Raw genomic sequence first — 25,675 nt, 5'->3', positions numbered from 1 at the left:
AAAATAACCCATGAAAAGGTTGGCATAATTAGGCGCACAAATAGCCTATACTGACACCTGAGGTTTGCAAATAAAAATCCCTGTCAAAGCAGAAATTGTTGTACTCCATTACAAAGGTGACTAGGTCAGCAATACATTTATTAGGAGGATTGATAGTCTGATCCCGGTTTTGTAGAAAATGGTTTAAAGCACTCAGAGTGCAGTAAAAGTACAAATATTGGCTCTGAGATGTAGTGGAGTAGAAGTAACAGTACTGGAAATTGGCAATACTCAAGTAAAGTACAAATACCTCAAAATATAAGTACAGTACTTAAGTAAAAGTACTTAAGAAGCCCAAGGAGAGAGTCGCCCCGCACCACGCCATGCTGGCTTTGGAGTGGGGGCTCCTAGGACCCTGAGCGAGAGAGAGAGAGAGAGAGAGAGAGAAATAAGCAACCAGGTCTACCAAAACAAGCCCAAAAGAAGAGACTGTAGTAGGCCACATATACGCACTTTATTAAACCTATACGCAGCGGCTATTTGAAATTAGCTCATCTACAAGCTCACAAGAGTTAGATCTGCTATTTAAAAAAAAAAAAAGAAGGGAAATGTGGACTAGGCCTAATATTTGGAAGCGTTTTAACAACGTATGGAGGTCCCTGTCACAAAATGTTTTCCCGATGGGGAATAGGCGGAACAATAACATGTTACTAGTCATTTACTACAACCGCAACCACCCACATTTGCAATAGTCCGGCAGCCGACAGGCTTCTTTTGCTTAAAGTGGGAAATTTGGTATATAGTCTTTTTTTATTGGCCTAAAGTATTGTCTATATACAAGCATTAATGAATCCACTTGCTGACCGACTGTCAGTATTGGGCAATTTTTCATTTGGGGTTTCTTGTGATCCATTAACATCCTATGGCAGGCAAAAATGTCAAACTTTCCAAACTTTGACAGCCAGGCTATGGCTGTTTTTAGCCCAAGGAGTGTATTTTGTGCAAAACTAATGCTTGGAATGGATTCAGAATCATGTCACTTCTACATAAAGCAAAAGGAAAGTTTGACATTTTTGTCTGCCATAGGATGTTAATGGTAGGGTCACAAGAAACACCTATACAAAATCCCAATACCGACAGTGGGTCAGCAACGCACGCACGCAAAGATGTTTTGTGTGGCGTAGGGACCACAGTCTAGTGCTACACACACACGCGCGCGCACGTTGTGAGCTCTTATCAGCTTTTATTCCAAACTGACTATGGATGACGTCGATACAATGTGGGTTTGTGCAGGGGCGGAGTTTTTTTATTTTACAGTATCTTCTATGGTGTGAAACATATAGTTATTTAATATCACCTATAGTACCGTTGATCTTACAGTACATGATGCCCTTCAAGAAACAATAAAACACGCAGTGTGTCAAATAAAAACATTGGTATTCAATGTGGTTAATAGTGTCTGTCCCGTTACTTCTGATCAGCTGAAATCAATTTATATGGATTTATATTAATGGGGTGCAGCAGCAATGAATCGAACTTAATGTTCTTCATTGCTGACTTTTCAGATGGTCGACATTTCTGTATTATAAATCCTTTTTTTTTTAGTGGTCGTCTTTTTCTCTTTGAGAAATTGATTTTTGATTTTCATGAGCTGTACAGTATATCAACTGACAATATTGTCTGCCCCAACCTTCTGAATTACTGCAAATTGTGACTCTATTAGTTGTGTTTTGAGGATGTCTTGAAACCTTATTCCAAAAATATATATATAAATATTTAGATATTTATTAAATACTTAGTTTAGTTGAGTTAGTCACCAGTCTACGGTTGGTAAAGTTAGACAGCCAGACTTCAGCCAGTCCTCAGTGCTCGCTTAGAGTTAGACAGTTAAACGTGACGTCACTCCGTTACTATGATATTTTCTCTCCTCTGTGAACCTGCCGCATTGACTCAACCTTCTCTTCTCCTCTCCACTGTTTCTGCTCTGTGGAGCAGCCTACGGATCCCTACACTCTCTTCCACACCCGTCAGCAATGTGCTGTGGATTTTTTAACAGTCAGGCTATGTCGCGCGCACGTGCACGCGAGCGATCACTGATTGAAATAACCTCTTAAATGTAGTAGACCTAATATTAGCCAACAATATACTGTATATCAAATGTTATTCTATTTAGTTGCATAAATAGAATACTTTAGCGTTAGTATAATACTAGTGTTTGTGTTTTTCTTATTCATTTACCTTGCATCTCTGTAATTTAATTAGTTCATCATGAAGCCAGCAGCCAGTGTGACTTCTTCAGACAACATCTGACTGACACCTACAGTAGACTACTTAGCAGGTCGAGACGACTAGACACAATTAGTAATGCATAAGTCTTGACATAAAGGCCATTTACCCAATTACTAGGCTACGTTTGAACTTAGTGCGAGGTGGTGCAACCACCTCTTGGCCATCACCATTGATATTCATCCAAGCTCAGTCTTTCCAATTGTTTCAAGCTGTGACACATGTTTTGTTAGCGAGGTGCGAAAACTGTGAATGGCTGTGCGGGCGGCACCCTGGGCAGCCCTACTGTCAGCTCACCCCTGCTCCACTCTCCCACTCTTAGCTGCACTAATTACCGCCGACCGGTATGCATATGTCTTTTCAGTTTTATATTTTCACTATATTTCCTATAACTCTCAAATATCAAGTTTCCAGTGTTCCACATTGGGTGTGCTTTGGATAAGATAAACCATTGGATAAGCTTTCATTTCTGTGTCTCAACTGTCCTCAGGTTTCCACATTTGAAGACAAAAAGGATACATTGAATTGCATCAAATAACCTTTCTCTGTATATCATACTGTTTTACATATTATTATATTATAATAAAGGGATTTAATTAAAATAGGCTATCGTGCATGTGTGTCTTCTCCAAGTTCTCCCAGTCAGACAGTAGGCCTACGCGCACACCACAGAGTCAGAGTGCATGTGGGTCGTGCATGCGCCTGCCTGGATGCGCATGCACACACGGTGCGTGCGGACACCATGAAGGGTTAACAGCAGCCTGGCTGCCACCATGACCTCAGATATCAGAGTTGACATGTGAGGACAACACAAGACGCCCCTCTAATTACACAAGTTGCAAGTTGAAGCACAATGTAGACTAGACTCACTAGAGGACCCCCAAATGTACATGTATGTATTTTGCCACAGACCCCCAGGAGAGGACTTTTCAAAAAATTTCCAAATTGTTCTAATTTTTTTGTAAAAAAAACAAATTGGTTAAACTGATTTTGATGATATAAGCAATATTTCTGGGAACCCCCCTCAAGGACCCCAGAGGGTCCCTGGTCCCCACTTTGAGGACCACTTGCTCCAAGTGATTTTAATGCCAGAGGTTAAACCAGTGTCCAGGTGTGCCTTGAGATTGTGCAACAACAACCACCACACAATTATGAAAGCATCTTCTTGCAGAAGGTGTTCTGTGGACATGGGTATTGAAAGCAGTGTTGTTTTTGGCGGCAAGTTTTAGTCATAGTCTCTGGCATAGTTTTAGTCGCATTTTAGTCACCCGGAATGTTTTAGTGTTAGTCTAGTTTTAGTCGACTAAATGTCATAAGATTTTAGTCTACTAAATCTACAGTTGATTTAGTCGACTGAAATGTATTCTGGCGGGCCTCGATGCCGTCGTAAATGACTGTTTTTACAATTGCTGGAAATAGCCGATCTACAAGCTCACAACGCGTGACTCGTTGTGAGCTTGTAGATCTGCTATTGTCAGCATGCAACCAAGTGTAAAATGACTTAGGCCTATACTGGATCTCTTGTGCACTAGTTCCCTTCCTAACATTTTAGTCTAGTTTTTATTTGAGAAAATCGTCAGTATATTTAGTTTTAGTCATCATAGCTAATTAGTTTCCATGTAGTTTTAGGTCAGTGGGAACGATACCAGGACCGCTAGGTCCTGGTATCGTTCTCAAAGGGCACATACGGACGAAAATCGGAATCCCACCCCACCCCTTTTCCCCCTCACTGTGTATGTTTCTTTTTACCTAGTTTCTGTTTGTACGTCTCTAAATGTTTTGATGAATTGAACAAGGTGGACCCTCTTGTAGAGTGAAATTATTGGGTCGTCCACTAACAGTTAACAGTCTTTGTATTTAGTTGTGCTAGAAATGTACTGTAATTCTGCAAACTGTTAATAAATATTTCAATCAATCACATTTAGAAATACAGGAAAGCTATAACCATTTAATATGCCATTTTCTACACGGTAAGTAAATGTTTCATTTTGTCATTCTTGGTAAGTGAATAACGTACTAAGAGCAGAAAACTATCCAATGCATTCTTTGTCATCACTGCATGTCAATACATGCATATCCGCTCAAAGAAAGGCAAGCAATCTGATTGGTCAGTATCTTCAGGAGGTAGCCAAGGGCGGCCCTTTAAAAGAGCATCTGGCAACAAATTCACGTCATTGTCATTTTGAAACTGTGGTGCAACGGACACACATATTATAGTCAAGACATATTAAGGCTAAAGTGTTGCTGAAGTTGTTTCCGAGCAGGGATTGGTGGGTCGAAGAAGAAGAAGGAACTACACAGATTGATACTTTGGAGAGGGAGATTGTGAGAGAAAAGACATCACCTTGTCCAGGACCAAACCCTTACTCATTCTGAAGATAAAGGATTATTAAGACATCTTTGTGATCTTCAAAAGAAGAATTCTTATACTTCCATATTGACATCACTGCATAGAGACTTCCATGGCGAACTCCCAGAAGCAGACAGCCGACAGGACCATCACTGATGCCATGCTGAAGGAGGGCGTGGTAAAGGTACTGGATTGTGTGGTCGCCATCTCCTCAGTACTAACCACGGTGAACCCTATTTTCGGTGTGGCTAGCTCCCTTATCAAGTTGGTGCGGGGAGTCGTCACGGACGATGATGCCATCAGCGAACTCAAGAGTGAGTTTGGCACGCTCAACCATACCATTGACTATCTGACCCAGCAGAACAGCGACGCCTTGTTGCAGATGGCGAAAAACACTTTAGATGTCCAGTACAGTGATAACGAGCAGAGGATTGAGAGACAGTTCCAGAAGTACATGGAGATGCGCAAGGCACAGCTCAGCGGTAAGCACCTGACGAATAAGACGGATGACTTTAGGAATACCTACGAAATTACATTACATGACCAGAGCCTGCAATCCTTCTACGATGGTGTGGTAGGCACGCCTGCAGTCTTCAGAAAATCAATCCTGGGGCTGGAAGTGTCCCGGGGGCGCTCATGTGACGACACCATGGAGCTTCTCTGCCGTCTCACAATCCTCTTCTGCAAAGGCCTCATCGCCCGCATGAGCTACGCTGCTATCATTGAAGATACTGAAGAGGGCCTGATGTTGGAATGGTCCACGAAGATGAAGAATGTGCAGAATAAGATGGAGGAGGCTCAACGTGCAAGTGAGGAAAAGGAGACATGATGATCTCACCTCTGCTACCTGCTGACATGGATGATGTGCAGAATAAGATAAAGGAAGGAGTATGTCTGATTAAAAAACACTTACCATGGTAACTACTTTCTCTTTCAAAATGTTTCCAAAAATAGCTCAAATTGTTATCTAGAAGCTCACAATGCATGATCTATTTTCACTACTTTTGCACAAGACTGTTTTGTATGGCAAAACAGGCCATACATTTACAAGAAAAAAAACCAAAAAGTTTAAATATGGAGATATTAGGTTCCTGCCAGACTATGATGATATTGTTGTATATTTTGACATTAGGTCTCTCAAAGTATATCATAATTGAATAATTTAACTCCAAAATCAGCCTAGGAGTTTACATAGAGAAGCTGAGTTACTGACATGCCCAAATGGGAGTCAGGATTAGAATTGCTTTTAACCTAAACAATGCTTTGTTTAGCTTCTGATAGAGAAAGACCAAGGGCCAGCCATCTTGCTTTAAGGTGAAGACCCATGTTGGAAATCTTTGTTCTGGGGACAGGGGAGGGTCATTTTACATGCAAGCTGTCCACACACACTATCCTATCGAAAAAGTAAGCCCCATTTTTAGGTTAGACCCACTATGGGCTGTTTGATGTTTGTGGAATAAAGCATGGGAGTTAGAGAAGAACAGAGGACAGAGAGAAGAGGCGCTCTGTGCCCTACTGCCCTTGGACAGGGAGGCCTAAACATGCTGTAACTGGAACTAATGAATGTATAACTATATGGAAGCTGTTTTATCTAATAAATGCATTTCAACCAAGTGGCTAAACCAAGGAATTGGTAATGTAATACACAAACCCTGAGTACAAGATACGACAATTATGTAGACAGTTATGAAATGTTCTTTTGTATTCGTTGATAATCAACAGTTATTTGTTGCAGTGTTAAATCCTAAAGTGGTAAAATAAAAGATACATGAGAAATTTAACACCAACAAGAAACTTGGGCCAACTGAAGACACTCCGGTTGCCCTCATATGTGTTGTGTAAGTGTATAATGTGATCATGTGTATGTATACAAACAATAAAGTAGTGAAACCACATCAATCTGCTCAGATCGGTCTGCCTATCAAATAAATACAAACTAAAAATACAAAGAAATGTATCAGATTTTTTTTAGGTGTATATAATATTAAAAAAAATGTAATAGTCCTACATACTAGCAGTGACATAAGTAAATTCAAAAACCTGTGTATTTTACAATATAGTAATGGCATTTACAATTTACAAATATGTACGAACAAACAAAGTTAAAGTTCATACACACTGCAGCTCTGGGCTAATTCGAGTCATTGGACTCATTTGATGGCCATGGGGAGTATTATTTGAGAATTCAGAATCCCAACCATCAACACTGGAATCTATCACAGGAAAGAGGCAAAAATAGGAAAAAATCTGACCTGTCTGAAGTGAGTGGTGCTGTACTTTTTACAACTCTACTTGATTATGTGTTTTGTGTGCCTGATTTAAAATCTTATCAGTACCAAATTGTTACAGAGTTTATCCACTAGATGGTGGCATAGGACACAAGTTATAGGCCACCATGCAGTAAAATCACTGCCAGTCCCTTTCAGCCCCTTTTTAATTGTAACCCACATTAAAGGAGCACATCCTTAATTTTCAACCTTATGATTCATTGATTGATTGAACATATTTTATTCACAGTTTGTAGAATGGGTACAGTTCAAAAGAAAGTACAGGTCATTGGTCAATACAAAAACTGCTACTGCGAGGATATATCCAGGAAAAGCTCTAAGACATCAGGGGTCCTCCATTTTTTATTCATCAGAACATTTAAAGACGTACAAATATACACAAAACAGGTAATCATGAAATATACAGTTAAAAAAGCCTTTTGAGAGCGTTTTTGATTTTGAATGAGTCTAGGGATTCACATTTCTTAAAGGCTGTTGGTAGAGCGTTCCACATTTTAGTGGCATAGGAGCGAAATTAATTTAATCCCTTGTTTGAGCCCAATCTGGTTTGCACGTAGTTTGTTCAACTCACTCTGGTGTTGTGATTGTGGACTTTGTCATTAAGGAAGTATTTTGACAGGTAGCCTACATGGGTATCTTGGTGGTAGCAAATCTTAGACCAGGCCCATTGCAATTGCAAGTTGCTGTAGGCTACTCTGTCGTCAACCCTAAGCCATTCCAGGCTCCAGCCTATCAAAATAAGCAGGGGTGAGGTGGGTTCTGGGAGTAAGGCCAAGTTGGAAGATGGAGACCCTTCAATTAAATGTGTTTTCAAAACTTTCTGTGAATATTAGAATAAACAATCTGGTGATAATTCTGTGACCATTTCCCATATTGTTCTTTATTGCGACCACAGGTCCCATTTACTAGGCTATGAAATTATGCATTTCTCATCAGTCAGTTGTTTGGTTGGTCATGCCTCACGTGACATCATCAGGGATGGAGATCCCTGATGTCATCAATATTGGCAAGCAATACACCCTTATATCTCTATATATGGAGCTGACCTGTTCTGACATTCCGGACATTATGTTGATCCATTGTGAGCTTGTAGATCGGCTATTTTCAAATGGCCGAAATAGTGGTCTTGTCAATATGCAAGACCACAGGGACAGCGTTGCATATAGGTCACATGGGTAGATGCACATGTGATGACACTTTTGATAGGGAAGGATTTGCCTGTTTGTGAAAAACCTTAGCTTTGTTGGTATTATTACATTGAGCACAGTTCCCACAGGGGTAATTGCCATTTGGAATAGGGCTGAGTAGGGTTTGAGTGGGTTGCGCTGGTTTACTGCTGGCAAAGTCAGCTTGAACGAGAGAATCTCTTATATTTCTCCCACGTTTGTTCACAAATAACGGAGGGAATTGGAAGGTGCGTGAAAGTTCCGGATCAGATTGTAGCAGATGCCAGTGTTTTTAAAAACCTGCTCGGATGTGATGAGAAAATGGGGAATGAGTGATACAACTGACTGAGAAGTTCCTCCTGTTTAATATTATTTTTTTGATAAATCAGAGTGGGGTTTCTGGAGGGCTGCCTTCGCCAAAGGTGAAGTCCACTCGCCGAGGCGAGTAGTCCGGTATTCGCATCAACCCATTCTGACGGATGAGATGACGATTTATTTATGTAATCTTCTGTTGTCTGGCATATTCTACGGAGTCCATAAATTTGGCTTTTTGGCAAACCTTGTCTAAGGGGTGTGCGCAGTGCGCTCTTAGCCAGCAATAATGTGTTCCTGTCAGTTTCTTTTCTATAAAGGGTGGTAGATAAGCCACCATTGTCAATATAGACCCACATATCCAAAAAAAAAACTTTTTCCGGGCTGGACTCACAGGTGAACATCAGGTGACTCTTAAGTAGTTCAACAAAGTTGTTTAACTCATCTAGATTACCCTGGAAAATACAAAATGTCATCAATTAATCTATAATATTTCAGAATTCGTGGGAGGTACACGTTCTTATCAGGGTTAAAGAAAAAGTTCTCCTCGTGACGTCACTCCGTTACTATGATATTTTCTCTCCTCTGTGAACCTGCCATTGACTCAACCTTCTCTTCTCCTCTCCACTGTTTCTGGGACCCGCGCTCTGTGGAGCTGCAGCAGCCTACGGATCCCTATTACATTACTATACACTATATAGTATACACTCTCTTTAGTAAGGGCATTTTATCAGGTATTTGACCAATCTGGGAACTAAATCGTTACCAAGAAATGTCTTCACCAATGTGTTTCTAAAGGTGTCCTATAACATGTACTAAAAGTTTGAAATTCAACTCCTGTGGGAAACCTCATAAAAAACAGCTCAAAGTCGGGGTACCGATAACCGATTTTCGAAAATTCGAAAGTGCATACAAACTAGGGTTTTTTCATGATTCTGAGTTGATTGCTAGCATTTATTTTTCACCAAGACCACTCCTTAGTGGAAAAACTGCCACACCCACTTTAACATTTACATAAAAAGTTGCATTTATTTCTTTTTTAAATATATTTTTTATCCCACGATTGTGTAACCCATTTTTCGCCCCTGTGTCAATCATCTAATGTGATCCTGGGCTCTAGCTCTACACACCCTCCACCAACCTAGTCCCCATATATGGGGGACATGGGGAGAGCAACGGACTTGAACTCATGCTTCCTTCATGCCTGAGTGTCCAAGTTGCTCCTTTACACCTGACAGGGGGGAGTTTCCCTGGTTGGACATAGCGCATGGAAGGAACACGTTATTCCAACCAGTTGCATTTATTTCGATTAGAATAATACTGATCCACCATGTCAAATGCTTCAGGAGTCAATGTTTGAGTCTTCTTCAACACCATCATGACTTGCATGTAATGCCTTTACAAACTCCACATGCTGAGATGCACTTGACATCATTCTTCTTGCAGCTGCATCTCCGGTTGCTGCAATCTTCATTACAATTGCAGCTTGTGAACTGTAGTAGCTCCTCAGGAGCCATGGGGTCTAGTGTTGGAACTGGTTCATAACCATGAACACCTAATGTCCATCCATAGTTACTGGGGTCCATAGACATGCTCTGTATAGGATCCAGTCCCGGGTATGTAGGTAGGCACGGAGAGAATGCTGTGCAGCTGCACCCTCTGTTGGAGGTAGATTCTCTGGTTTAATCAGCCCAGCCCCTGCCTTATGTGAGAAGATGTTGTATCGAATTGCACCCAGAGTAGTAGGCTACCTGGTCCATGGTAAATGTACCAGTACCAGAATGTCCTACTTCAGCTGCTCTCTCAGCATTGACTGAGTCAACTCCTGTGCTGGTGAATCCTGCAGAGAAAGATACAAGCATCTCCTTGTCTCGATCGTGGTCGAATGCGTTGTTCTCCTCGAACCATTGGAGGGCAAGTTCAACTGCTTCAGCATCTCGCTACATCTGTGTTTTGGAAAGGTCTCTGTGGAGTGGAGCATGTTTCTTTACATCTTCCTCCATGCGCTGGGTGACATTGTAGAAATGACTGAGGGTGAGCACCCAGCACTGAGGGTGAGCACCCAGCACTGAGGGTGAGCACCCAGCACTGAGGGTGAGCACCCAGCACTTGGCCAGAATCACTGTTTCTCATCCTCCCTCTGCTCAGTCCACCTTCTGATTTGGCTGCCTTCATTAATGTCTGCTCAATACAGATGTCACACCAGGTGCCAGACCAATCATGGCTGGAATAACGGACAACGTGGTTTCCATGGGAGGTGAAACTTTCGAAGGTCTCTTTGTAAGCAGGCAAAGTTTGGAGTTCCTTCATAAGTTGAATTCCGGACTTTTACTAATTACCAGTATTTCGACATTGCAGTATTGATATTAAAACGTGTGAATACCTTTTGCAACACTGATTATCAAGCCATGACCAATATGTTGGACGTTTCTGGCTCGACTAAAATGCTGTGGGTTTTCTGCTCGATGATGTAGCGATCATCTTATTTGTGAAAACATTTCAGTGACGGTGTGAGATGATCTGCAAGGAAAACGAGCTCAGTTGTCTCTAGGTTGTTTTAAATAAGTTAAAGTTTATTTTATTATCCACCACTATACCAAAAAGTTTAACTACAGAAAATACAATGTTTATTCTTCCTTTTAATGTATTGTGTGCAACGTTGACGTTAATTCTTTGTGATTGCATATTGCTGACATTAGTGCACATTTAGTTAATAATAATACAAACAAAAGTAGTCTCATTATAATAAAGGGATTTCTTTAAAATAGGCTATCGTGTGTGTCTTCTCCATATTCTCCCAGACAGACAGTATGCACACACCACAGAGTAAGAGTGCATGCGGGTCGTGCATGTGCCTGCCTGGATGCGCATGCACACACGGTGCGCGCAGACACCATGAAGGGTTAACGGTAGCCTGTCAGCGTGCTGTTGAGCAAACACAAGACTCACTGAATGAGGGGGTTTCATCGTCTCTCTTTGGAGAAGCCCCTCTAATTACACAAGTTGAAGCACAATGTAGAGGACCCCCAAATGTACATGTATTTTGACACAGACCCCCCAGGAGAGGAGTTTTCAAAATGGTCCCTGGTCCCCACTTTGAGGACCACTTGCTCCAAGTGATTTTAATGCCAGAGGTTAAACCAGTGTCCAGGTGTGCCTTGAGAATTGAGATTGTGCAACAACAACCACCACACAATTATGAAAGAGATCCGTCTCTTCTTGCAGAAGGTGTTCTGTGGACATGGGTATTGAAAGCAGTGTTGTTTTTGGCGGCACGTTTTAGTCATAGTCTCTTGCATAGTTTTAGTCTCATTTTAGTCACCCGGAATGTTTTAGTGTTAGTCGACTAAATGTCATAAGATTTTAGTCGACTAAGTCCACAGTTGATTTAGTCGACTGAAATGTATTCTGGCGGGCCTCGATGCCGTCGTAAATGACTGTGTTTACACTTGCTGAAAATAGCAGATCTACAAGCTCACAACGGTCACTCGTGAGCTTGTAGATCTGCTATTGTCAGCATGCAACCAAGTGTAAAATGACTTATAGGCCTATACTGGATATCTTGTCCACTAGTCCCCTTCCTAACATTTTAGTCTAGTTTTTATTTGAGAAAATCGTCAGTATATTTAGTTTTAGTCATCATAGTTTAGTTTCCATGTAGTTTTCGTCAGTGAAAAAAGGTAGTAGACGAACATTTTTCGTCTTAGTTTTAGTCGACAAAATCAACATTGATGGGTATTGCAATGCAGCGTGTGTCGTTCTCTTTGCAGGTTCTGTGGACATGAGTACACCGTGTTCTTTGACTATATAGAAGTGTCTATTTGTACGTCTCTAAATGTTTTGATGAATTGAACAAGGTGGACCCTCTTGTAAAACAAGTGCAATGGTTAATTGGGTCGTCCACTCACAGTTAACACCAAGTCTTTGTATTGAGTTTGTGCTTGAAATGTAGGCCTACTGTAATTCCGCAAACTGTTAATAAATATTTCAATCAATCAAAATACAAAGTACTGTACCTGCCGTTCGCCCTGCTGGTGGAGCCGGACAACGAGAAGAGGAGGTAGATGCTGAGTTGGGCCAGGGTGAGCTTTACAACCAGTCTGTTCTCAAACTTTTTCATCTCGAGGACTTTCACATCTACATTTATTAGCCCATGGACCCCAATAATTTATATTGTAAAATCACTGTTTTGACTGGAGACTATATGTTGCATGTATTAACGTGTCTATGTTACATTATACTATGACGTGTACTGTATGTCTCCCCAGCAGGCCAGAGATGATGATGACAAGCCCACAGTGCCATCTAGTGGAGGAGTTTGAATATAACCCTTTTCTACGTATGGATATGTCTATACCAGTTATGGTTAACTTGGTTAAGTGTGTTTTAAATATACCAAACACACCAGTAAAGATCCTTTGTTGATTTGAAAATGGGCAAGCCTAATTTATTCTTCATGCTGTAAATCACACTTTGGGTTAGATAAGCCACCATTGTCAATATAGACCATCCAAAGAATGTAGTTTTTCCTGGCTGCATGGACTCACAGGTGAACATCAGCTGGTGACTCTTAAGTAGTTCAACAAAGTTGTTTAACTCATCTAGATTACCCTGGAAAATACATTTCATCATTTCATTTCATCATTTCATCATTTATTTAACTCACGACCATGATCACATGGTTTGGAGCACATCATAAAAGTATACAATCAGAAGTATACAATACATTACAGATTTCACGATATACATAGACATATCGGAAGGCTTTCCCTATTTGTACAGTGGAAGAACATTTTTCAGAAAAGCACCCAATTTATAGATTACTTTTTGTTTTTCGGATTTTAGTAATGCAATTAATTTAAACATAGAAGGGTGGGTAAAAAAATACAGTGGCAGGTATTTTTGCCTGAAATTCATAATGTCAGTATTCTTGCATTCCAACAGAACATGATACTCATCTCCAATTTTGGCATCATTACATAGGTTACAAATCCTCTGACTTCTTTCCAATCCTTTATATCTACCGATGACCTTTGGAATTCTTGTGTTGTTTAGCCTAAGGTTGCAAATAGCCTGTCTATACTTACGGTTTTCACATAGAAGGTATTTTTCTAGTTTGAACTCTTGTTTGTATTCAACATAGATGTCACATGATGTCATACTATTTAGTTCACTTTGCCACTTTTGCAGGAACTGGTCTTTCAACCTTTGTTCGACAGTTCGCTTCAACCAGTCAATGTTATTACATTTCTGGGCCAACCAAATGTAAGACATACCACAGTTATCCAGTATTTTCTTCACCTGTGCAAACCAAGGAGACACATGGACACCTGTGTTGAACAGGTTAAGCAGACAGTCGTACATTATTCGACTCAGTTTACTCTCTTTTCCTTCGATCAACCGAGCCCAGTACCCGATAAGTCTCTTTTTAACAGTGATACAAATTGGATACCTCCCCAGCTCACCATATACCATATTGCTACAGGTAGTTGTTTTAACTTTTAGGATATACTTGAGAAATTTAAGATTTCACATGTGTACAGCATGACTGGTGAGACCAATTTGTCGAAAAGATCCAATGCAACATTTACTGGTAAATCAAATGATCTACATTTACCAAGGAGGGAGTACATGGCACGTGAGGCCTGCTTGTGTAGTTCTTCGATAGCAATCCTAAATGATCCATTATAGTTCATAATAACTCCAAGGTATTTGAAACTATGGACAAGCTCTAGGTTGACTCCATTACAGACAAACTTTAATTTGCTGATATCAGCTTTTCTACATCCAAAGACTGTGACCTTTGTTTTTTCACTATTGATTTTCAATTTCCACTTTTCACAAAAACCACACATCAGGTCTATTGCCTTCTGCAATCCCTCCTTTGTATTTGACATGACAATTGTGTCGTCTGCGTATAATAATACCAAAAGCTGGAAATAGCTATCGATAAGTGGGTCGTCATAATTAATAGACTGGCAGCCATTGCGAATAAGATAATCCTCCAGGTCATTGATAAACAATGAAAACAGTAATGGTGACAGATTTTCCCCCTGTCTTACGCCAGCTAAACTTACAAAGAAATCTGATTTCATGCCATTAACAAAAACACACGATTTAACGTTTTTATACATATTCATTACTATATCCATAAATTTACCTTTGATGCTTACTTTAGATAGTTTATACCAAAGGGCATCCCTCCAGACTGTATCAAATGCCTTGCTGTAGTCTATAAAAGAACAGAATAGTCTCTTCTTTTTAAAGCAAAATAATTCAACAATGTGCTTCAGGAGGAAAATATGGTCACTGGTGGAGTAATTCTTTCTAAAGCCTGCCTGGGTTTCCCTCAAGATAGAATTGTCTTCACAGAAGTTTAGCAGCCTTGTATTCAGTACGTTTGTGAACAATTTACCCATGCAACTCAGAAGCGTGATCCCTCTATAATTATCACAGTCGGCAGTATTGCCTTTCTTGAAAATTGGTATGATCATGCCAAGTGTCCAATCTTCGGGGAAGATACCAGAGTCAAGGATCTTGTTAAACAGGGCTGTATATAGTGGCATAAAAATGCTTGCTGTACATTTGATATACTCATTTAGGATTTGATCAATACCTGCTGCCTTGCCAGATTTTAATTTTGAGATAACCTCGTTGATTTCCTGATCTGTGAATCTAGCATTTAGAGTACTGTCGTCATGGTTGAGTGTTTCCGAATCAACCTCTGGCATCTGGTTCATTTGCACATCCCAGTCAGAAAGACTCTTGAAGTGTTCATAGAGCTCTTCTGGTGGAATTGGGCATTGCTCCTTATTTCTGCCGGTTCCACTAAGCATCTTCCAGAAAAGCTTTGGGTTTTTAGACTTTGCACTCAGCAGCTCCTTATTAAACGAGTTTTTATATTCTTTCTGGGCTTTAAACAGCTCTTTCTTGTATTCTTTACTATTTAACCTTACATTTCTGGTAGTTACTTCATTTTTATGTAGTTTGTGCATTCTCTTTGCTTTAAGATATAATTTCCTTTTTTGATAACACTCTTTGTTAAACCATACTGCTTTTTTATTTTGCTTTTTTGTATTTCTATGTCTATCCATTCTTTTAGGGAATGTGACTGCTGCGCTACTAATCAGTAAATTACAGGTTTCTTTTGTTATTTCATCCACTGATAGGTTATCTTGGTCAATTAACAGTTTATTCAATTTATCAAGCTGAATGTGTTTTATGTACTCGTCTACTTTAAGTGGATCCCATTTACCTATTTGTTGATTTTCTCTATTTATCCGCTCCGTAGGGCCCTCAACCTGTTGATGGGCTCTTTCCATGTTTACCTCCAAGGACACTTCCACCATACAATGTTTATCAGAAAACAGTGGGTCAAAATCATGTACACAGAAGCCTCTGGCCTGGCTCACAATGAAAGGAGAACCTATCATATAATCAATGACACTGTTTTCTACTGTGGTTACTTTTCCTAGATGTATGTCATCCCCACATCTACCGTTCAGTGTCATCAATTAATCTATAATATTTCAGAATTCGTGGGAGGTACACGTTCTTATCAGGGTTAAAGAAAACGTTCTCCTCAAAGTAACCCATGAAAAGGTTGGCATAATTAGGCGCACAAATAGCCTACTGACACCTGAGGTTTGCAAATAAAAATCCCTGTCGAAGCAGAAATTGTTGTACTCCATTACAAAGGTAACTAGGTCAGCAATACATTTATTAGGAGGATTGATAGTCTGATCCCGGTTTTGTAGAAAATGATTTAAAGCCCTCAGAGTGCAGTAAAAGTACAAATATTGGCTCTGAGATGTAGTGGAGTAGAAGTAAAAGTACTGGGAATTGGAAATACCTCAATTGTACTTAAGTACAGTACTTAAGTAAAATGACTTAGTTACTTTCCATCACTGAAGGAGAAGGACGAGTTTAAGAAGCCCAAGGAGAGAGTCGCCCCGCACCACGCCATGCTGGCTTTGGAGTGGGGGCTCCTAGGACCCTGAGCGAGAGAGAGAGAGAGAGAGAGAGAAATAAGCAACCAGGTCTACCAAAACAAGCCCAAAAGAAGAGACTGTAGTAGGCCACATATACGCACTTTATTAAACCTATACGCAGCGGCTATTTGAAAATAGCTCATCTACAAGCTCACAAGAGTTAGATCTGCTATTTTCAAAAATATCTTGAGGGAAAAAAAAGAAGGGAAATGTGGACTAGGCCTATTTTGGAAGCGTATGGAGGTCCCTGGCACAAAATGTTTTCCCGATGGGGAATAGGCAGAACAATAACATGTTACTAGTCATTTACTACAACCGCAAACCACCCACATTTGCAATAGTCCGGCAGCCGACAGGCTTCTTTTGCTTAAAATGGGAAATTTGGTATATAGTCTTTTTTTTTTGGCCTACATATCAGATACAGCTGATGGTATTCCTGCTGGGCATTGCTGCCTGACGCACCTCCTCCAGTGCCTTTTGAACAGGTGTGCTGTGACACCTCACTGAACACCTTTGTGGGCCTAAACGGGTCATCAGCTGGGGACCACCATTCATCAACGTTTCGCTCCTTTAACCCCAGTAGGCTACGTCTCATGGTGGCGGAGCGGTGGAAGGGCTCTCTCCCTGCCACCCCCTGCTGATGCCCTAGGTGTTTGTCCCCCAACTATTATGCTTCCTCCTTTCTGCGGAGAAAGGCAGCCAGAAGCTGCCTTTCTCCGCCTTCTCAGCCAGCTCTTTCATGGCTTTCCGATGCCCCGCTCCTGTGCATCCAATGTCGCAGAGTAGGCGGGCAGTTGAGGAACCTACGAAGCCCCTACACCCCACTTCCACAGGGCAGATAACAGCTTTCCAGCCAGCCTCCCTGCACTCTGCCGCCAGGTCTGAGTACTTGGCTCGCTTCCGCTCATAAGCAGCCTCCAAACCTCCCTCCCATGGGACAGTGAGTTCGACCAGAAGGACTAAAATATTGTCTATATACATACATTTTTTTTTATTTGGGGTTTCTTGTGATCCATTAACATCCTATGGCAGGCAAAAATGTCAAACTTTCCAAACTTTGACAGCCATAGGCGTCAGGCTATATGGCTGTTTTTAGCCCAAGGAGTGTACTTTGTGCAAAACTAATGCTTGGAATGGATTCAGAATCATGAAAACCCCCTAGTTTGACATGTCACTGCTACATAAAGAAAAAGGAAAGTTTTAAATTTTTGTCTACCATAGGATGTTAATGGTAGGGTCACAAGAAACTCCTATAAATAAATCCCAATACCGACAGCGGGTCAGCAACGCACGCACGCACACACGCACGCACGCAAAGACGTTTATAACAAGCACTGACTCTGAGCCCTGTGTGGAGTAGGGACCACAGTCTAGTAGTGCTACACACACACGCAAGTTGTGAGCTCGGCTGTGTGTGTGTGTGTGTGTGTGTGTGTGTCTGTGTGTTTTCAGATCAGTGTGCCTTTTTTCCTTTTCCCTCTTTTCTCGGTTGTATTTCAGTATTAATAGAGGGTATGCGCATGCTTAAAGTGAATGGCACATCGAGTGGCAAAGCAACATGCAAAGTGAGTTTAACATTGTTTAATGTTGTTTAATGCAATCAGATAGGACTTTTCTATGTGGATGTCTGGGCTGTCAAGGCCAGAAAGTAGTTTTTTCCACTCAGTAGGCGTTCCTGCATAACTTCCTGGTTTGATGATGATGTCACGCACATACCCTCTATTGACATATTTGGAGAGATAAAAACAGTGTTTTGACTTTAGAAGTTCTCAGAAATGTCTGAGAAAACGCAACCAAACTAAACTCTTTCAGTCAGTCAGACGGACGTACTGAAATGGCGCAGCAGGGAGTTCAACTGGACCATGAACAGTTGAGTTGTTCTATCTGTCTGGATCTACTGAAGGATCCAGTGACTGTTCCCTGTGGACACAGCTACTGCAGGAGGTGTATCGAGAGATTCTGGAACCAGGACGATCAGAGAGGAAGGTTCACGTGTCCACAATGCAGACACAGCTTCATCCCAAAACCTGTTCTGAAGAAAAACACCATGTTGGCTGAGGTGGTGGAGTGCCTGAAGAAGACCGGTGAGGCTAATTAAAGTTCTCTTGTGTAAATACAGTTCACTGTCTGTCAGATATAATTTATAAACCAATAAAGAGATGGAACGTCTTATTACAAGAATATAAAAGGCTAACAAGGCAGTGTAGCGGGATATCTTGAGGGGAATCAATATGCTTAGGTTTCCTGCACAATGTTATTGGCATGGCACCGCCGCCATGCTTGAATTGTTTTTCATAAAAATCCCCCGTAGACATGTTATGAGCTACTTTCTGTCAAGAAGAAGAAATGTTGGAGAAGGGGTCATGCTGCTGCCTCCTGCATTATGTGCAAATGCGAAACAGATGGCATGCGGGGCCGTTCAGTGACTTACGACGAGCGCTTCCAAACTCCAGCACTTAGAAATATAATCACTTGCACAGAATTGCTTGACAGAAAGTAGCTCTACGGTGGATTTTTATGAAAAACAAGCTCGTCAGATTGAAAGAGGATAATTCAAGCTTGGACTACAGCTGCAATGTTGGTGAGTTTAACGTTGTTTAAGACAAGCAGATCGCAAACGCAAATTGGCTGATTTGGGAGTCAATGGAGGGTATTGCAACTCTAGATTCATCCCATTTAAATAAAGATCTAGAGTTGCAAATTGCGGCTAGCAGAGGGGAGATGTATGTGTCTGTACCCACGTGATGGTCGTTGATGCTCATTAATACATCAAGGAAGGCAATTATGTTTCTGTACTGTCAAATAGGTCTACATCTATCCTAAGATGCCATCAAAGAAAGCTTTTACATGTTAAATTTGTTAACTCGTGCTTCTAAACAAGAAAGCATGTTTATAGTTGTTGCACAGAAATTAGGTCATTTTACATGAAAACTAATGCTACTTTTGTAATGTAGCCTAATTCAATAAATGTGAAAAGCTTTGGGGGAAGATTAGCCCTGAAACATGTTTATCATGACAGTCATGGTGCAACTGCAGGCTGTTTTATGCAATCGCTACATTTACAGTCCAAACGACGTACATAAACATTCCAATTTCAAAGTCCTCGCCACAGCCACATGTGCCACGGGTGTTAGAAATCTGCTGGTACAGCGATCGCCGATTAGCATTGCTGCATCCCGCGTTGTTTAATAAAAAGCATTTTTATCCGAGCGCCCCAGCTACTTTTTTCAAACGGGGTTCGTTTGGGAAATTCACAGTTGCACACCGAGAGCGCACTTGTCTATTAGTCTGTACTATATCGAACATACACATTTTTATCAAATTCATAAATACATGTCAATCAATTTATCAACAGGACTCCAAGCTGCACCTCCTGAGCACTTCTACGCTGGACCTGGAGATGTAGCCTGTGATGTCTGCACTGGGAGGAGACTGAAAGCTGTGAAGACTTGTCTTCAGTGTCTGGTCTCTTACTGTGACACTCATCTCCAGCCTCACTATCAGTCTCCTGCCTTTAAGAAACACAAGCTGGTCAAAGCCTCTGGTGAGCTTCAGGAGAACATATGCTCCCGTCACAACAGGGTGAGTGAGCTTTTCTGTCGGACCGATCAGCAGTGTATCTGTTCTCTGTGCTCCGTGGAAGAACACAAAGGTCACGATACGACCTCAGCTGCAGCAGAACGGACTGAGAGACAGAAAGAGCTCCATACGAGTCAGCAGAACATCCAGCAGAGAATCCAGGAGAGAGAGAGAGACGTGAAGATGCTTCACCAGGAGGTGGAGTCCATCAACCACTGTGCTGACAGAGCAGTGGGTGACAGTGACACCATCTTTACTGAGCTCATCTCTTCCATGGAGAGAAGACGATCTGAGGTGAGGGAGCTGATCAGAGATCAGCAGAAAAGTGAAGTGAGTCGTGCTGAAGAACTGAGGAGGCGTGTGGAGCAGGAGGTCACTGAACTGAGGAGGAGACATGCTGAGCTGGAGCAGCTCTCACTCACAGAGGATCACATCCGTTTTCTACAGCGTTACACCTCATCCCTCTCAACGATCAGTGGATCTACACACCCAGTCAGCAGCAATGTCCGTCCTCTGAGATACTTTGAAGATGTGACTGTGGCCATGTCTAAGATGAAGGAGAAACTAGAGGACATTCTTACAGAGGAAGGTACAAACATCTCAGAGACAGTGACAAGAGTGGATGTTTTACTGTCAACAGGACAAGAACCGAAGATCATAGCTGACGAACTAGAGGACATTTATACAGAGGAAGGGACAAATGTCTCAGAGCAGGCAGTGAGCATAGTGACGAAATTAAAAAAGAAAAAAAAACCTCGTGGGCCTTACGGTGTATCAACGGAATTACGTATGCTTCCATACACGGAGGTCGTGTAACTGACATCCCAGGCCCCATGTCCTCCAGAGTAGGAGTGTACCTGGACCACAGTGCAGGTACACTGTCCTTCTACAGCGTGTCTGACGACACCATGGCACTCCTTCACACAGTCCACACCACGTTCACACACAACCTTCATGTCGGATTTTCCCTTTTTGCACCTGGAGTCACCGCTGAGTTGTGTGAGTAGAATTACTCACCCGCGTCAAATGTTTTCAACCCTCTATATTGCTTTTGTTCTCTCAGCCTGCTTTGTGAGCTTGTAGATCAGCTATTTTAGCCGCTGCATGATGATTTATAATACATATAGGGCCATAAAGTGGTAAATAATAATTAATGCACTTTGTGGATACATGGTTTTTACCAGCAACATGGAAGATGTTTGTACCATGCAGTTTACTTGAAATAAAAGCAAAGCAAATGAATGTACCAAGTGGACAATGACATTCTTCCTACTGTGTACACCTAAACCCACAGAATGGGTGCATCAGTGAGTTTGTTATACAAAAGGTCGAAAGTTGACAAACTGGCACTTACACAGACTCTTAAAACACATATACACATAAGTTGGGTCACACTCTCCTGGTGCTGCCACACCTTTGTTGATTTACTCAACATTGGGGCTATAATATTTGTCAGCCATAGAGCCTATAGTTCAATCACATTGGAAGTGGCTCTGGAGGCATCCTTTGGTTAGACATAAGGTTGTTGTGGGGTGCGTTAAGACGACCGGATTAAGTTTGGTGAGCGTTAAGGGTTAGGTTAGGTGTGCTGTCCCGTGGGAGGTTAGGTTAGGGTGAGGGTTTGAGATGGTAACATCGGTAGACAACTTGACTGCGTGTGCGTGCGTTTATCTTGATTTGTGAGTTCTCTTGGCACAGTACCATGGGTGTGTACGCATAACAAAACCATGCTGCTTCTATGCAACGATTGGTATGTGGTGATGTGGTTGACACGAACTGTAGGAGGAGAAGATGAGTTCAGATATGTACCAGTGCCACTGTCTGCTATTTTGTTTAAAGCGGCATTACACCTCAAGCAGACTGTAATTATGGACATGCAAAACAGACATGCAAAACAAGTGATCAATGATATTACCAGAACACAAATGTATAAGCCTACAGTACTAATAGACTCTTGACGTGTCATATATTGTCTACTCTATTCCACTGTGCTACACATTTTACTTATCAAAACTTATTTTTGGGGAAAAGCTACAACACATTACGGCATGTTGTGACCTTGTAGATCAGCAATTGTCCTTTCTTCTTAGCCTATAATGACATGCCCAAAATCAGGATGTCAGGGTTAAATTCAAAGATTCAAAACAGATAATTAAGTACATGATGAGTGATTCATGTCACTGTCAGGATTTAAAGGAATGTTTCACTGTTCACTGTTTCACTGTGTTGTTGTGGAGCATTTGCTATAACAAAGTAGATAGACATACTATACTGTATGGGTAGCATTATAGTATAATTGATGCCTTATTTGTTTAAGATACGTTGAGCAGCTTGAAATCAAGGAGCGTTTTCTGTGTTTTATTGATTGCTCAGCATCTCGTGGTGCAGCTGCTATAGTGGACGCTATAAACACAGGACTGGAGATGGGTGGTTTAAAAAACATCACAATTGTTGCTCAGAGTTATGACGGTGCCTCCGTAATGTCGGGTCACGTTTCAGGCACACACACACACACACACACACACACACACACGCACACACACACACACACACACACACACACACACACACACACACACACACACACACACACACACACACACACAGCACTACGGGGTTTCATTAGTACAGCAGGTAGTAGTGTGCTGCTGCTGTACTACCTAAATAACTATTTTTTTTAGGGGTTAGGGCATTGTAAAAACGCTAAAATAATAAAATACAGGTTAAAGAAATCGCTGGTCGCTCGCCAAGCTGTCGCACCCCCTGGCGTCTAGTTCAAGCTCCGCCTATGCCCCGTTCACTCACTGAATGCCACTGCCCAGACACACAGCTGACATAAGTATAGTGATTAGCAGACACACAGCAGAAGCTCATCAATCAGGTAAGGGCTGTGGCACATCGAAAACCCAAGCGTGGGAAAAAATAAACAAAATGTATATTTTGGCTCCTACAATAATACTTCATTGCCATGTCAACAGAGTTGATTGGAATTTGTTTTAGTACAGAGCTCTAAAAACAGACATACAAATTAATAGACATCAAATATTCAGACATAGAGGGTAGAAAAATATACAAAAATATGAGAGGGACTAATACGTGAAAATAATGAAAAACTTGATACATAAATAAATAATTCATTGTTTTTACAAAGCAGCTTCACGCTGTAAAGTGCGAGTGAAAATAGGGTCAGCATTCAGGAGGCGAACAGCGGAACAGCCTCGGGATAATAAGTGCTATTCCTCGGGCGGGGCCTAGGGGGTGGCACAGGGGGGCACTGGCCCCCCTTGTAATCTGATTGGCCACCCCGTGTGCCCCCCCCATTTCCATTGGCTCTGATTGTCGTCAATCATCGTCTGCTACACTTCGTTGCCAAATTTGCTTTTTGTAAGCGACTTCGTCATTCTGGGCTTGTGTTGTCTGTTACGTCGCTTGGGCTTGTTTTTCCATACCTGGTTGCTGGTTTCTCTCTCGAAATCTGGCAACACAAGCATTTCAGATATCAGACGAGACCGGCTATTTCAAAGTTTCTAAGTATCCCCGCAGCGTCGGAACCAGCTACTGTTTACGAGAGGTAAGAATGAACACTATATGTATACATTATTATGGATTGATTACATTGCAAGTATTTATTGAGTCATAACAATGTTTAGCAAACTAACGTTACTGTTCATGTGGTTCTATAATGTTGCCATGGTTAGCAGCATAGCATAGTATGGCTCAAACTCTGTGTTTACTAGTAGCATTAGCAGAGCCCAATTCAGCCTGACTCAGTGAAAACAAAACCAACGGAGCCAGAGTTACTGTTTAACGTTAATTTAGTTCGGTTTGCAAGTGTTGGCTTTAGATATGTGCGTGTGGGCAGTGGGCTAAGGCTTAGTTGATTAAACATTAAACGTAGAGGGAAGTATAATTGTATCTACATAAATTGAAATTTGGCATAATAGATGATGGCTTTCTTGCAGGAGGTATTGCACTTTAGAGACCGAAGTCTCTTACCTGAGGGCAGGGGTGCGAAAAGAGAGCTGGCAACTAATGAAGTGGAAACGTTGGCCATGCTGTGTTGTTTTTGTGACTGACTTGTGTCTTTGTCGCATGCAGTGATCTTTGTTTTATGGAGGAAATAAGAACAGAAAAATAACAGCAGCAACAGGTCACTGAACGCCAGTTTAGATAAGATGAATATGTTGTGAGAATACAGGTTGAAGTGCATTAATACTAAACACGTGTCAGGGATGTATTTAAACAGGTCAGATAATACTGGGTTATTGTGTATTAATGATCATATAGTGGGGTTGTATTTAAAGTAAAACTTTGCCTAAAACTATAAACCTTATTCCTAAACGTAACCTCTGTAAAACTATGCCTAAACCTAGCCTTAATCGTAACCTATAGTAAAACTATGTCTAAACCTAACCTTATCCCTAACCTTGACCTCTGTTAAAAGAATACAAGAACCACTGGGGGAGAGCGACCCGCTGAAATGGGGGCGAGTGTGTTTTGGGACGATCGAGCCTTCTGGTTACCATTCCTTTCATCATGATTTTTATGTTGGGGACGAGGCTATAATGTCAAGCTTAACGTTCAAAAGCTTTTTCACTTTTCAACATTAATGTCACATTCGTACTTGACACAAGTCAGTCAGTGACACAACTTCACAAATGCATTGTTTTTGTGAATGACTTATGTGTCTTTGTCCCAGTGATCTTTGTTTTATGGAGGAAAAACAGAAAAATAACAGCAGCAACAGGTCACTGAACGCAATATTAGATAAGATTAATAAGACGTTCAGATAATACTGGGTTAATGTGTGTTGATGATCATATAGTTGGTGATGTATTTAAACAGGCCAACAGAACAGAGACAGCAGCTCCAAACAACAGAGTCAAGAGCTTCAGAACCACTGCATCCAGATACGGAGCCACAATGCTGTCATGTGTGGCCTTGTTGTTACTAGGCTGTCTGTCGTGTGCAGAGGCAATACGGGGAGACGCCGTGGATGAGCTGAGCTTCAATGAGCAGCTTGTTAACAGAGCAGAAAGGATCAGCCAAGAAACCTGCCTGCCTGACATCCATGCTGTGCTGAGAGAGATGACCGCCACCATGACAGAGCAGAGAATCCAGCTGCAAGCCACCATGGACAGACTCAAGGACAGCGAAAGTCTGACCAAAGGTATTGATATATCCATGTTCATATGCATCGATTACATTAAATATATTTTTTTACATACTGTACGTGTTTTCTAACATCACTGTCCTGATGACAGCGCTGCAAGTTGACCTGCAACAGACACAGAAGGAGCAAAGTTCAACCCAGCAGGAGTTACGCCAAACACAGCAGGAGCTTCAACGAACCCAGCAAGAGGTTCGAGCTGCGATGGAGAGACTCACGGACAGCGACCGTCTGATTAAAGGTATTTCTACTGATCATATCACATTATGTGTGTGACTTAAAAGTGTAAAAGTGTTTTCAAACATGACTGTTTTATCGTTGCATTTCATTCTCAGCTTCTGTTGAAACCATTGAAGCCAGATCAAATGCCACACAGCATGAGGTGAACATTCTACAGAAGCACAATGAAGGTATGAGAAACACAAATGTACTTCTGTGTTCATGTATACTGTAGAGCTGATGATAATCTGCATGAATGATTATTTATCCTTTGGGCTCCTCCTCTCCTCATGTCGAAGTGTCCTTGTGGGCGAGAGGGCTGTATTTTGCGTGTC

General features: G+C 41.5%; 2 protein-coding genes across 2 annotated transcripts in view; both read left to right on the top strand.

Annotated features, from left to right (window-relative positions):
- LOC308323502 (uncharacterized protein) overlaps positions 1 to 25,675 on the top strand; it is a 77,914-nt gene that overhangs the window by 33,270 nt on the left and 18,969 nt on the right. The window contains exons 2-5 of the mRNA XM_080775230.1: positions 18,139 to 18,456; positions 19,728 to 20,668; positions 24,797 to 25,121; positions 25,216 to 25,362. Coding sequence (XP_080631356.1) covers positions 18,207 to 18,456; positions 19,728 to 20,668; positions 24,797 to 25,121; positions 25,216 to 25,362 — 1,663 coding nt within the window. The 5' untranslated portion in view covers positions 18,139 to 18,206. The remainder of the gene's footprint in view (positions 1 to 18,138; positions 18,457 to 19,727; positions 20,669 to 24,796; positions 25,122 to 25,215; positions 25,363 to 25,675) is intronic.
- On the top strand, positions 4,728 to 5,444 carry LOC308323503 (protein rapunzel-like; the record flags this gene model as incomplete). Its single annotated transcript, XM_080775231.1, has 1 exon — positions 4,728 to 5,444. The coding sequence occupies one exon, from the start codon at positions 4,728 to 4,730 to the stop codon at positions 5,442 to 5,444; it is 717 nt and encodes a 238-aa protein (XP_080631357.1).

Source organism: Protomyctophum bolini (assembly GCF_963924005.1).
Source record: "Protomyctophum bolini genome assembly, chromosome: 11".
Classification (NCBI taxonomy): domain Eukaryota; kingdom Metazoa; phylum Chordata; class Actinopteri; order Myctophiformes; family Myctophidae; genus Protomyctophum; species Protomyctophum bolini.
Note: the sequence above shows the minus strand (reverse complement) of the source record. Positions and strands in the feature narration are given on the sequence as shown.